At 46.7% G+C, this 14,872-nt stretch overlaps 1 protein-coding gene across 1 annotated transcript; it reads left to right on the forward strand.

Moving 5' to 3' along the window:
- The first annotated feature begins 7,959 nt into the window (after positions 1–7,959).
- CYP1B1 (cytochrome P450 family 1 subfamily B member 1) lies at positions 7,960–14,618 on the forward strand. Its single transcript, XM_014876572.2, has 3 exons — positions 7,960–8,309; positions 9,075–10,091; positions 11,746–14,618. The coding sequence occupies exons 1-3, from the start codon at positions 8,290–8,292 to the stop codon at positions 12,356–12,358; spliced, it is 1,650 nt and encodes a 549-aa protein (XP_014732058.1). The 5' UTR covers positions 7,960–8,289; the 3' UTR covers positions 12,359–14,618.
- Positions 14,619–14,872: the final 254 nt, after the last annotated feature.

Genomic DNA, 14,872 nt, shown 5'->3' on the forward strand with positions numbered 1-14,872 from the left:
GATTAATTAGGAACCAAATCAGCTTCTGTCACTTTAAAACTTTCCTCCACCCTCCATCACCTCCATGCATCAGTTGCCTGCAGCATGTATATTGAGGAATCGCGTGCAAACCTTACCATAACCCAAGGCTTAACATAAACTATGCTCTTTCAGGTCATTGGCAAATAACAGGTATATCCGGTTGTGCCTTTGTACTTGCCTGCACGCAAATTAAAAGCGCATGTAAAGTTACAATAATCAAAGTCAGTCAGGGGGAAGGGGAGGAGAGCAGGGGGATAATAACCGGGGGATCAGGTTATTTATCTTCACAGGGAAGCCACTGGGAGAAGTCTCCTTGCATGCCATTTACACCTCAAAAGAAAGATAGGGGCAAATCTGGCTCTTGGCCAAAGACATCCCCTACAGCGCCCTAAGCTGTGCCTAATCCTGTCTTTCCCTGCAGCTGGTAAAGACTCTGTTAACTCTGCTGCTGCTACTTCTTCCCCATGGTGCTGCACAGCATTTTAAGCTTCCTCTGTGGCTGCAGAGTGAGTGTCTCTGTGGGAGACAACAGCCAGGGTGGACTTTAGGCTCTCTTCATTGCAAGAATTTCTTCTCATGGTCTCAGCTACTGCTGCTGTCATCACCTCCAGTGCATTGCTGCTTCTGCAGCTGCTTCAGCCCTTATTCCCTGACAGATCCAGACACTGTTCCTGCAGGGTGACCCCACATCTGCCCAGCCACCCCAGGGCAGGCACGGGCAGACACTGCTCTCCCTTCTAGAGGAAGCCATCAAGCCTTTGTGTGGCCACCCTGAGCCTGGGTGTGGGTTCCTTGGGAAAAGGAAGAATTTATGGCAATTTTTTTCTGTCTTTCTCCTTTGGCGTGCCATGAGATTAACAGACATTAGCAAAGGCCTCTTCCCGGAGTGCTGTGACAAGATGTAACCTGCCCTGACTGGCACCTGCAGTCTGTTTCCCTCATGGTCTTTGATCTGACATTGCTGAAGGTTAGAAGACCTGAATGGCTCAGAAACAGACACTTCCTTGGGTTTGCTTCCAAATGCTAGGAGCATGTATGTGTCAAGACTGCTTTTCCATTCTGTAAAATTTACTGAGGGACAGAGGAAATATTATTATTACTTGTCTTACAGAAGAAGCCAACCATCTTGACCAAGATTGCAGTCCTTCCATAGAATACTTTAAAATTCTCCTAAACTCAATTTTCCATCACTGACCACAGATACCACAAAGGGAGTTTCCCTTATTGCATTAGTTTGGATATGCATTCTCCAAATCCTTGTTCAAATTAAAAAATATGCAAACAAATAACTCCCATTTCCCCTACCCTGGGGAAGAGCATAAATAATTCTATAGGCTGGGGTATTACCTGCATTCATCCTAGTCCCAAGTATTTGAGTCATTTCATTTACCACTGAAATGCAGTTACTGCTGGAGGCAAATGCACCAAAGCCTTTCACAGCAGAGCAGAGGAAGCCAAGAATGCCTTGCTACAGAGGGATGTGCAAATGTTTCCTCAGCTGAACTTCATCAGCCAAATCACAGGAGCTCCTGGTTTCGATTCATGTGTTTTCACCTTACAGGATACTTCAGTGAAGCCAGTGTAGCATAATCACTGTTTCTCCTGGATGAGCTATCACTCTGCAGCTTTTTCACAAATACTATTCAACATTTTATTGACCTGAAGTAGTGGAAGGGAGAAGGAGGCGGTGAGCATGTATCTTGACTCATTTGAGCAGGGCTATCTAAGAGGTGACATTTACAAGCAACTCCTTGACTGACATGAAATTTATTAGGTTCGTAACATGAACCTCCTTTGGGAAATCCCAGCTAAAGGCCTGTCTCTTCATGATTAAAAGTCAGGGAAAGTCCTCATGATGGACAAATTACTGCGTTCCTCTTTGGTTCAGCTGCCATCTCAACTATCAATTTGTGCCCAGTGCCACCTCTTCTCTTAGAGCACCTGAAAGCAGCAGTACTAAGGATAATGATGTTTTTAAATACTGAAAACTTCCCATTACAAAATTTCAATCTTCTAGACAAGAAATTACTCCAGGCACTATGGAATCCACGCCTAATAGTAAAAGAAATTTCAACATATCCATGTGAATGTGCAGGTAAGCAGAGCAGGCTTTTCAAAAGTTAGAATAGAAGCCCAAAGGAGAATTCTGAAATTCAACATGGATTGCTCTAGAGGGGACCAGATTCAAATCGTGTGGTCTAATTTATTATTTTGACCACTTGTTCTGCTGTCAAGCACCAAAAATGGCGCACACCAAACACAAACAGAAGAACCCAAATGACTGATATTTGTGTCATGTGAAATTATTGGTTGGAAAGTGGTGAGATGAACATTTATAGGCTTGAATAATCAATGGCTAGGACACTTGGGGGACAATATAGGAAAACCCATATTCCTATCAAAGAACTGCAAGTTTCTTCATTCCATCTGCAAGTGCTTCACTGTCTTCTTCCTCTGTGCTGAAGGGTCAAGTCCCTGCAAGTGTCTACTTGCACAGAGCTCCCTTAACTGGAAACTCTGGGTTCTCCTTCACTCATAATTTTACTCTATTTCAATAATCTGGTCTGAAATTTTCTATCCCTCTCGCCAAATCCATATTTTACATTATAATCTTTAGAAAAATTCTGTCTAAAACCAGTTGAATGTATGCATGAGAACAAAGAAAATAAGCTTTAATGTTAAAACATGAAGGGTCATTTTCTACAGGGACTTGACATTTTTCTGGGTAATGTCTTTTCTCCCAGATTTGTGCCTTGTGCTCTCCCCTTGATAATTCGCTCAAATTTGGTCAAATGTCCAAATTCTGAATAACTATATTTTGCAAATCCATAGTAAAGGCTTTGGAGAACCCACTCCTACAGAAAATACTTCTGTCTGTGAGGGAATTAGACTTTGTTTCCTGCTGTAGCCCAGGACTGTTTTGAACTAGCATCTGTCAATGCTCTAACCATACAAGGGCACTGGCGTTTTCTAAAATGACAAATACTAAAATCTTAGAGTTAATAAAGCAATTGCACTACAGAGCTTGTATCACTACTACTAATACAATACTCAACAAAGTCTGGAAAACAAAGGAGAGATATATTACTGCTTGTTAACACGATAACAATATTGGTCCTAGGCAATAATTTTAAACTTTGAAGTGACCTGGCACATCATAAAGGTTATAATATTTAGATACTTCAGTGTAAAGATGGACATTCACAACACAGCTCTGGGTTCTGTAAACCTCAAAACCAGTGTGAGGATGCAGAGCTGCCAGATGTGCCTGGGAGACCCCCCTTGCTGAAGCAGGAGAGTGCGCAGGCACAGCAGTTTGCCCATACATCACATTTGAGCACAGACTCAATAATGCACGCCTTGAGCAGTGTCTAATCTTTCCTAAATGTCATTTAATCCACCTGCTTTTTTCAAAGAACTTTAAAAGAATTTGTACAATGTCAGTAAAAAGACACACAGAAAATAGCGTGGATGAGGGCCCAACAGTGTGTAAATTAAATTTTGCTCTTTTGCCTTGTAGCAGAAGACAGTTTAAAAAGCCTTCTCAACAGGTATCCACAAAGGTATCATCTTTGTGTTTTCCTCTCAAAAAAGACTAAACTGTGTGGTTTCATCTAATACTGTCAAGAAAAGGCAGCAAACTTTGGAAACAAATACTGTAGGAATCAGGCAGAATTAGAAGTTTCAGAATCAAGTTTTATACTTGAATTAAGCGTAACACCATGTCCTCATTTCTATAATCATACCTGTGTGTTGCCTATGTGGAAGCAGACCACAATGTATGCCTTTAATTTGTAAGTAACATGAAAAATGCAAACAGATGGAGAGGCTACAATTCAGTATACCACTGAACTGAGCCCCAGCAAGCACTGGGAGGCTCCTTGCCTTCCCACAGCAGCTGCCGGAATTTGGCTCAGAATTAGAAACCAAATTTAGGGTTTTCAATAGCAAGGCAGAATTGAAAACGTGAGCTGGGAAGTCAGTGGGAATGCAGGGAAGAGTGAAAGTCCAAAGAAAGCTGCAAGTTAATGAAGGTTAAGAAAGTGATATGCAACCACAAATACATATGCTTTAAAAAGCATACCACAAATGCTTTATTTTAGGCCACAGTGAGTGGCCTAAATAAATAATCCTGAATCATAGAGCTGCAGCTGGCTCTTATATATGCCTGGCACTCTGGGTAGACCTGAGGATATAGGTCTTTCTATTTCACTTACAACTCCTGTTTGGCATGACCAGAAAGCTGCCAAACTGAGCCAAACCAGGAGCCTGCACCAGAAATTATCTCACTACCATGCACATTTGTGGTGCTGCTGTCTCAAGCTGGCTCAAACACTGAGCACTCAGTGCAGTGTAGGTAAGCCCGAGGAAGCAGGGACATGTCTGGGAGCAGAGCAGCAAGCACAGATGGTGACCACAGAGCCAGTAGTCATGAGCTGGTTCAGTGGCTGGACTGAGAACAGACTTCAGCTCCAGATCTGAAAGTACTTGAAGCATAATGGTAACCCTTCATCAAGAGGGATCACCACATAAACATAGTCTGAGTGAGCTGTTACAAATACACAAGTTTACAGGTTCTTATTCTGATTGTAGTAGTGGTGATTTTCCTGACTTACAGCAGTATTGAGACTCGGGTTGAACACTAGAAGTATGTAAGTGCATCTGTACAATTTTAAGTAGCCTGAAACAGTAGGATATTACACTTGGTTACATTTCCAAGTGATTTGTGTTTTACAGTTATGCTACTTGTTTATTCATCTTATATATTATTGTGCAACACTCTGAAACAGACAATCAGAAACAACACTGCCAAGGATTGTTTAACAAAGAATGGCTTGAATCACTCTACAAACGGTAAACAATTTGTACAAGATCTATGCTGAAGCAATCCCAAGATAAAACATTGCTCAACTAATCCACCTTGGGATTTTGTAAAATTAAGAGAGAGGAGGAAAAGACCCATAGTCCCAGGTATGGGAAAGACAGAAATCTAGTGTGGGAGGGCTCTCCATGGAAAGATGCAAAAGGAAGAATTAAGAAAAGAAAACAGAGCAAGGTCAAGTCCATGAGAAATTCCAGTTGCTGCTCATGAAGATTTATAAGCACCTTGCTAGTATCCAAAAGCAAAGGCAAGAGCTGCCATGGTTAGAAGCAAAACTAAGTATTGGGTCTTCAACGCCAGATTTAGGTAAGTATTTCTTAACACTTGTAAAAATCTCTTAAGGCTTAAAGAGTTTCCTTGGAAGAGGGAGGACTGTGGCAGATATAAAAATTCCCTCTTAAAGGGCAAATGAAGACTCTCTAGATTGCGCAATTCCTCTTCCTTTATCGAATTTTTACCTCCACAACGAGGATGCTTGTCCACATATGTAAGCAACTTTATTCAATCACAGAGGTGCTGATATCCCCCATAAACCCTGCATCTCGCATTCCTATCAAATCAATCAAGATTTTTAAGAGATTAGGCCTGAATTCCTCTCTCTTAATCCCACACCGACTCACTTGTAGCCCTTCAACTCTTTTTCTGTTATTATATCAAGTAGGATTTTCTGGACCTCAGAAATAATTCGTTTTACGTGACATACCTTTTCACTGATTCAGTCTTCAGTGCCTAACAAAACGAACCAACTCAGGAATCTGGGACTGGTTTCAGTAGGACCTGCATCTCAATTAAGTCCCTAGAACTGGGAAAAAAAGAACATACATTCTCTACCAGTAATTCTGAACTCCTATGCTTCTACAAACAGGAGGTGAGAAGAATGAATATAGAGGTGGGCAGGAGGGCAATTTGTAGCATATAATAGAGACCAAGGGACTAATCAAGGTCACACAGCATCAAAGCCTAAAAAACTGGGTGAATGTTCAATGTATACAGTCGAAACAATACTCAGGCTATAATACCTGAAATAGGGAGCCAAAGCTGTAAATAGTACGGGGGGGCCAGCTGGTACTATCACCACAGAAAAAAATACCTAAAATTGGTTTTCTTTCTTTTCTAATAGGGACAGAACTCTTGAAGACCAAAGAGAAGTGAAATGAGAAATAATTAGTTTCCTTAGAGCATAAAAAAAAGTATCAGGATTTATAACTCCTAGGCTCCTGCCTTAAATTTTGAGTTTGCAAGCCATGATAGTGGAAATGTATCCTTTTCTCTGTAATTCTTGCAAACAGCCAGGATAAATCCAATTGCAATACAACTAATTTAGTTGCTGAACCAAAAAAATGGGTTTAGGGACTTATTAACGAGAGCTGGAATGCCTGGAGTTTAGGAGACTTTTTAACAGTCACCAAGAAAAGGGCAACTTTACCTGCTGGAAATAAGAAATGCCCAGCACTATAATATAAAGTTCAGATAACTGATCCAAGCTAGTTCTTACCCCTCAGATCCAGTGCCTGGAATAGATCTGTTCAGTGGCAAAAAATCAGTACCACCCAGATCTTTTTCTGGAACTTTGCCAGAAGACGTCCATGTCTCTTCTTTGACATGAGACAGATGAAGGGGGGGTGGTGACAACTTTTGCATAGCTGAGTGATTATAGCATGTGAAAATTGGGTTCAATCTTCTGGTAGTGATGGAGATATCAGAACACCCTAACCTTAGTCCAGAAGGGATGGAGCTTTCTTTGCTCTATTTTTTGAAGCTGGGATATGTGTGCAGGATCCTTCCAGTTCACCCTAGAAGTGGGGCTGGGAAAGGGAAGCTCGCTTTTCCCGGCACTGCTCAGAAAAAGTGGTTTTGACACCTCTGTTACTTGGCAGCGACAGGAAGAAGCTCCAAGCCAACAGACGATCCAAGGCTGATGCTAGTCTGAGCAAGAAGGAGCATCACCGTCTGGAAGAGCCTGGGACAGTGACAACAGGCAGGATTACACTTTTTACCAAAGACAGAAGCAGTAGCAGCCTGGCCAGAACCGGGCTCACACCCTGAGCTGGGCTGACTCCCAGCATTTAATTTTGTCTAATCCCTAAATGCTACCAAAACACCGTATTTTCTTCTAATGATGTGACTGTAAAGAATCTGAAATAAATGCTGTATTTTCTTTTTTTTTTTTTCTTGTTACTGCAAAAATGACAAGACAAAGCAAAGGTATTCTGTTTTCTCGGGGAACGATTTCCCCCATATCTGGGGGTTTTGCAGTCCCGGTTCCCCCGGGGTGCCGGAAAGCCCGGGGGGGCTTGGAGCGCCGTACCCACACGCCTCTCGCCAGCTCTCCCCGTGCGGGCGGAGGCGCCAGATTTAAGAGTAAAAAAGCGCCGTAAGCGGGAGAGAAGCGAGAGCAGGGCGGAGGCGAGGCCGGAGGGCACCGGAGCCGGCCGGGGTGGAAGCTGCCAGGCGCTTCCCAGCCTTATTCTCCCCGGAGCTGGTGTCAGGTATTGCGAGGAGGGGTAGGGGCCCGGGGAGGAGATGGCTGGAGGCTTTCCAGCCCCGGCTCACGCAATGCTAACTCCGCACGCAACGGGGAGGCGACAGGCGGAGGAGGGGAAGCTCTTCGGCTTCCTCAGCCCCTAAGATGCAGTAGAGACTTCGCCTCCCTACAGCGAGAGCTGCGAGTCCGCCCGCCACCCCGCTCCCCTCCCGGCACCTCCTCCGCTAAAACTTTTGGCCCCGGCCATAAAAGCATCCGCGGCTCAGCCGCTCCGCTTGGCGAGGGCCCAAGGGCAGCTGGCAAATAACTGCGACCCCTCAAGCCAGGGGACGGGCCAGGCAACGGCGATTTGCCAGCGGGGCCGTCCGCGTCCCGCCCGCACCGCGCCGCGCACCGCGGATGCCGGCGGGTTTAAAGCCGGGAGTGGCAATGCCAGGCGCCCAGAGGTGGCGGCTCCGGTTCCGGCGGAGCCTGAGAGCAGCGGGCCGTCCTCTCCGCTCCCTCTGAGCTGCTCCCCTTAGCTCCCTGCAGCGGGCTGGGCTGGCCCTGTCCCGTCCCCGCAGCCCAGCAAGCGGGTGGGAGGGAGAGAGAGAGGGAGGGAGTGGGCTCAGCAACCCGCTCTCTCCCGGTCCGCGGGGCTGCTCGGGGCAGGTGGCTGCCTTGGGGAGAGCTCCGAAGGGTTAAAGAGCTGGGAAGGTGATAACTGCGCTGGGATCGGGCGCAACTGGCGGTTGTCTGCACATGACCTGCCAAACTCCGGGTGACAGGTACCGGGGCTCCTAATGAGTTTCCCAAAGGCTTGGATCTGAACGCCGCCGTCCCGGCTCTCTTCGGAGCCGCGACTGTCCATTACAGCTGCCGCCGGCTGCACAGCTCCTCTCCATCCTCCCCAAGGTCTCGGATGGAAGCAGAGTGCAACAGGTCAGTTCTGCTACAGGAGCCCGCCGCTCATTTCACCCCTTCATCCCCTCACTGCTTCTGAAAGGCTGGAGCAAATGGTAGGAGCGGGCGGTCCCCGGGCACGGGGATGGGAAGCGGGACCAGTCAGCACTGCCACGCAGAGTCCTCGGGCATCCTCTGCAGCCCATCCCCGGGGCGGCACACCGCCAGCCGGCGATGTCGCGACGGGTCCGAAGGCTCGAGGGAAGGGCTCGGGACGGAGGGGGTTCTGTGGCCGCGTGCGGACGTTTCTCCGCAGCAGGGGGAAATTCCGACAGTGGGACGGGTATCCCGTTTCTCGCAGGGGATTTTTCGCCGGGGGCAGGGATGTGCAGCGCCGGAATTAACCTGTCTCCGGCGCACGTCAATTGCCGGCATCTGCGGAGGCTCGTCAGGAGAGAGCATCCTCCTGCTTCCCACTGTGCCTCTCTCAGCCGTGATCTGTTGGATCTCTCGCAGAGACCTTTCCCTACCGGACCCCCCCGCCAAATACGACTTCGATCTCTTATTAGGAGCTTGCCATTTGATTATCGATTATCCCTTGTTTTTCGCACAGGATTCGAAGGGCTTTAGGCACACGAGGAACGCACAGTAAGAACTTGCCGGATTCCGAGCGTTCGGACGGCTGCCGGCGCTCCCCTCCGCCACGCCAGAGCGTCCCGTCCGGGCTTCCCCTTGCCCGCGGGACCTGAAGGTGCCCACACCCCGCGGTGACGCTGCCCGCTGACCTCTCCCTTTCCCTTGCAGCATGGCCCTCGAGAGGCTCGGGGAAGCGCTGCGCGGCATTCCTCCGTTGCAAAGCTCCCTTCTGCTCCTCCTCTGCCTACTCGCCGCCATCCACCTGGGCAAGCTCGTCCTGCAGCATCAGCAGCGCCGGCGGCAGGGCCAGCGCCAGGCACCGCCGGGCCCTTTCCCCTGGCCCCTGATCGGCAACGCGGCGCAGCTGGGCAGCGCTCCGCACCTCTCCTTCGCCCGGCTGGCCAGCACCTACGGCGCCGTGTTCCAGCTGCGCCTAGGGCGCTGGCCCGTGGTGGTGCTGAACGGGGAGCGCGCCATCCGCCAGGCCCTCGTCCGCCAGGGGGCCGCCTTCGCCGGCCGCCCGCCCTTCCCGTCCTTCCAGCTGGTGTCGGGCGGGCTCAGCCTGGCCTTCGGCGGGTACTCGGAGCTCTGGAAGCTGCACCGGCGGGCGGCGCACGCCACGGTGCGCGCCTTCTCCACGGGCAGCCCGGCCACCCGCCGCCTGCTCGAGCGGCACCTGGTGGGCGAGGCGCGGGCGCTGGTGGCGCTGCTGGTGCGCGGCAGCGCCGGCGGCGCCTTCCTCGACCCCTCTCGCGTCCTGGTGGTGGCCGTGGCGAACGTGATGAGCGCCCTGTGCTTCGGCCGCCGCTACAGCCACGGAGACGGCGAGTTCCTGCGCATCGTGGGGCGCAACGAGCAGTTCGGGCGGGCGGTGGGCGCCGGCAGCCTTGTGGATGCGCTGCCCTGGCTCCAGCGCTTCCCCAGCCCCGTCCGCGCCGCCTACCGCGCCTTCCGCGACCTCAACCGCGACTTCTACGGCTTCGTCCGCGGCAAGTTCCTGCAGCACCAGCGCAGCCTGCGCCCCGGGGCTGCCCCCCGCGACATGATGGACGCCTTCATCCGCCTGCAGCGGGAGCAGCCGCGGCTGCAGCTCGAGCACGTGCCCGCCACCGTCACCGACATCTTCGGCGCCAGCCAGGACACCCTCTCCACCGCCCTGCAGTGGCTCCTCATCTTCCTCATCAGGTATGTGCCGGCGGAGGCGGCAGCACAGCCGGGCGCCCCACCGACCCGGGATGGGGGGGACATGCGAGCCCGCCCGACGTGCGAGCGCTCACCAGTCCCGGGGGAGCCCCGTTTAAACTGCGCCGCATGGGCAAAGGCGCTGCTGGGAGCGCTCCCGCGGCGGGAGCAGCCGGCCCGAGCCAGTGCATGGAGCTCCGAGTCCGGGCATGGCCGGGGGCGCGGCCCCGGCAGGGACCCGCCGTCGGGTCGCGGGTTTGCGAGACCGGGCAGCACCAGTCTTTGCAGCGCGGGGTGCCTCAGCAGCCTCCGATTAACTAACACGGAAGCTCTGGGAAACCTGCCAAAAAGAGATAAGGAAGTACAAAAGAAAAGAAATCCCACCCTACTCAGGTCAGGTTAGGGTGTATAAGGAGAGTTTGGCAGAAAGGCAGCCGAGTAAAACCTGAAAGTACCAAGATTTTACCAGGTCAAGATCAAGATCATAGGAACAGGATAACAGCTGCTTAAGCACGATAAAGAGTTCGTGCACCGGTTTACAAACCCGCTATTATGCTGAGCTGCCGCCGTGTGTGCCTTCCTTGCCATTGCGTGACTGGGCAAGGCAGACCCCTTGGGCAGCCGGCGGGAGCGCTGCCCTGGCACCGGCCCGTCCGCCGGGGAAACTCGGAGAGGGGAGCTGGTTTAAGAGAAGGTGCCATGACACTGACTCTCTAGTCTACCCTGGATTTTTCTTCCATCGCCTGCATAATTTGTAGGCTTATGCAAATACTATCTACTCAGTCGCTTCTTGAAAAATAGGCAAATATTTAACACTCCAGCTAAGAGTGTGATGCCCAGTGTTCACATAACTTTTGGGCTTCTCTCCATTTCTCGTTTTATGCCCAGTATTTTACATGTGAGTCTGCTGTAGGAGGAAAAAGCAAAGATGCAAACTTGAATACTTAAAGGAAATAAACCCTCCTGGACAGAATGTGTGCTTTCAGATAAGCAAAAGATGTATTAACACTTTGACCTTGTTGGTTACTGTGTAGCCTTCCAAACTGTCCAGACTTCAAGACAGTCATCTTTAAATACATTAATATAAAATTATGTTTTATCTATAATCAGAAAATATGTCTTCTCGAACTAAAAGTTTCATAAAGCCATTCTGACATTTTAATAACTGGGATTTTTTTTTCTAGTTTAGAAACCTGCAGGCTTCCAAAGGTATGAAATATGTCTAGTGATAACGAACTCAGTGCTAACTTTTAAGTCACGTACAGAGTTGGAAAATCAGAGTTCCCATGGAAAATCCAATAGTTAGCAGAGACAAGTAATTCTAGTTTAAGAATTAATTTTCAAAATTGGATCAGAATATTCAGTTTCAGCACACTTTAGGTTATTGTTATTTTTTACGTTGCGAGTCAGTTATACGGGATACTAAAGTAAAAACGGAGCAAATCTAGAATTACACCAGTGCATGGGAAGTTTGTTCTTTTTCTCAAAGTTTTCAACTGAGGTCTACACATTCCTGCAATGTATTTAAACTTTGCTCACTCTGCATCATTTAGGATAATGGTGAGATTCTGTGAAAAATGTTTACAGCAATGATTATTTGTAAGAAAAATCCTTTGAAAGCATTATGTATGCACACACATCTTGCTTTAAATGACAGGTATCCGAAAGTGCAGGCTAAAATGCAAGAAGAAGTGGATAGGATTGTTGGAAGAGACCGTCTGCCATGTGTTGAAGATCAGCCTCACCTGCCCTACATCATGGCTTTCCTCTATGAGTCCATGCGTTTCAGCAGCTTTGTGCCTGTGACTATTCCACACGCCACCACAACCAACACCTTCATCATGGGCTACCTCATTCCCAAGGACACCGTCATCTTTGTAAATCAGTGGTCAGTGAATCATGACCCAGCAAAATGGTCCAACCCGGAGGACTTTGATCCAACAAGATTCCTGGATGAGAATGGGTTCATCAATAAAGATCTTACTAGCAGCGTGATGATTTTCTCGTTGGGAAAGCGTCGGTGTATTGGAGAGGAGTTATCCAAGGTGCAGCTCTTTCTCTTTACCTCTATATTGGTGCATCAGTGCAATTTTACTGCTAATCCAAATGAGGACCCTAAAATGGACTTCACCTATGGGCTAACCATTAAACCTAAGCCATTCACCTTGAATGTTACGCTTAGGGATACAATGGATTTGCTCGATCAGGCTGTCCAAAGACTGCAAGCAGAAAAAGCAGCCAGTGAAAGTCAGCTGTCAGCAAATGCCTAAGCAATAAACCTTGCATCTACAGATAATCCTCCTCTCTCTTTTTAGACTTCTATAACTCATAGCTTGTTCTGGTGAGATTTTTGGTATATAGCCAATATTACAAAACATTATAAAAGCAGGAAGAAAAGTTGCACAAGGTATAATTCAGTCATCTTTTTAATTCTAGAAGGAGAGCCAGGGGAACAATATATTAAATGTTAAAACATATGCAATTTGAAAATAAGCCTTTTCTTTTCTAGCTTGTTCACAGAAGTTGTCATTGTAAAGTGCTTTTTATCTACTGACTGGTTGGAGCATCTCCAGGCATTGTCTCTATAATCCTTTCCATGTCTCCATGCGCTATGCCTTAACTCTAAGTTTGCCTTCGGTGACTCCACTTTCAGAAGTGTTAAAAAACAAACAAAAGCAGTTGCTCAGAACACTGCAGCTTGCTTCTGAATTTACTCTGCTGGAAACTGCCATAGGCTCATGGCAGCTCTGGTATTATGGCTGCTGGGATGTACATTGATGCCTCAGTAATAAGTGTTCACATCATTTTTGGTAAAATGGCAATGTAATGTCTTGCCTTCAGCATTCCAAAATGTTTACATAAATGCCTAAAAAAATAAAAGTCTTGCTTGTAAGCATGTTTGAAACTAAAATTCATGTTTTTTATGAAAATCAACAGAATGTCCTAATATAGTAACTTTCCATAAAGCTTTGAAAGATCAGAATTTCTATGTCACTAGATGGCAAGGGTGATATAAATCATATGCTGTTCTGTTCATTAGCATGTTCATGAACAAAGTAAGTATTTTAATTAGATTTATAAAGGTATAGCTGAACTTTATGTTTCTTTAGTATTATTGTCCCTAAGCACTTAGGTCAGTCCAGTAAAATCCACATTGGCCAAGTCAAGTAGAAGTGAGATTGGGGGCGTTTATATTAAAACATTCATGCCACAAGCCTCAAGTAAAGCATAGACCAAATAATATCCCTACTCGCTAGTCGTACTATTGAATTATTTAGTATATCTGAAAATCAACTATGTACTTTTAGTACAATTTGTTTGGAACAAAGTCCCAGAAGAAAAAGTAACATTACAGGTCCTAATTAAAGTACCCATTAACTGAACAAAAAGCACTCTTAAAATATTTTTGAGGCAAAGTTCCTAAAATTTTTTAACACCTATTATTTTAAAGTAAAGCACACATGAAACTTTATGGCGTTGAACCTCTGGCGAATGTTTGTATATACAAAGCCACATATTTCTCTAGAAAGCAAACAGCCCTATGTAAATGCCTGATTTGAGAAGATTTGGGCACTTCTTTGGAGCTGCAGATGGCCTTCAATGACATATAAAATCCATCAGACATGAGAGTACCTCACATGACTTGCTGTGCTCAGCCGAGTACCAGATAAAGTGCTAGCAGAGCTAGAAAAACAAGGGCACAGTGCTGCACAGCGAGTAGCTCTGCTGAGACCTAAGCAAGTAAGGATTTGCACTGTGACTTTTGATAGGTGGCCAGTCCTAGTCACGCTGGCAGCAGGGACAGAGCTCCTACTAATGCTGGGAAGAGCTGGGTTAACAACACAATCCTGATCTTAAGTACAAGCTTTGCTACTGATTTTAAAAACCTGAATCAAGCCTACAAGCACCGCTCTATAATCCCACACAGTGATAATGTACCTGTTTAAAGGCTCTGACTTCATATGGCATCTGTCATCTGTATTAGAGCTAAAAAAAGCTTTCTGCTACATACACATGGAGTAACCTCAGGTGTTCTTCTGAATTATGTACAACTTTGTGATACCCCAGAACTTAGCCTATACCTGTGAAAAGCTTTATAAGATACTCAGCATTTTCATATGGAGATCTACATTAGATCAAATGCTAGCAAGATGATTTTTCTTGAACCTTTTTAAGTGCTGTTATTAAAAGAAATAAAGTATGTAACCTACAGCTGAATAGCTATTCTAATGCAAGGATCATCAATTCATATTTTAATAAAAAATGGCTTTTGCAATTTTTTACCCTTCCAAAATCTTTAACTATGCATTGGCTACTAGTGCAAAATCCATCCACACTGCTCATGTCAGTCGGGGGTTACACACTATATAGCTGTTTGGTCACATAATGCCTCATGTAATTTGTGAAGTTACTCAAATTTAGTAGCACCTATTTAGAATGTATGCAGTCATTTAGCAAGCTAAATTCTATGGTCATTTTGAGATGTATCATTGTGTTACCAAAATACTAAATAAAATTATTCTTACACTACCATTGCTTAATTTATATGCAACTTTCTAACATCAAGATAAAGAAAATTATTGTTTCTGATTTGGCGAGTATTATTACTTTAGATATTTGTTCATATACTTTGTATCTTCTTCCCATTCTTGGATTTTAAGGTTTTTCCTCCATGCTGCCCTTACAGTTTCTCAGGTCTGTCTGCCCTTCATACCTTGCCATCTGTGTTCACCTTCCTAATGCTCCTTGCTAAGAACATTCCCTGCTGCTCGCCTCAGCATTGA

The sequence above is a fragment of the Sturnus vulgaris genome, chromosome 3 (assembly GCF_052056855.1).
Source record: "Sturnus vulgaris isolate bStuVul1 chromosome 3, bStuVul1.hap1, whole genome shotgun sequence".
NCBI classification, from domain to species: domain Eukaryota; kingdom Metazoa; phylum Chordata; class Aves; order Passeriformes; family Sturnidae; genus Sturnus; species Sturnus vulgaris.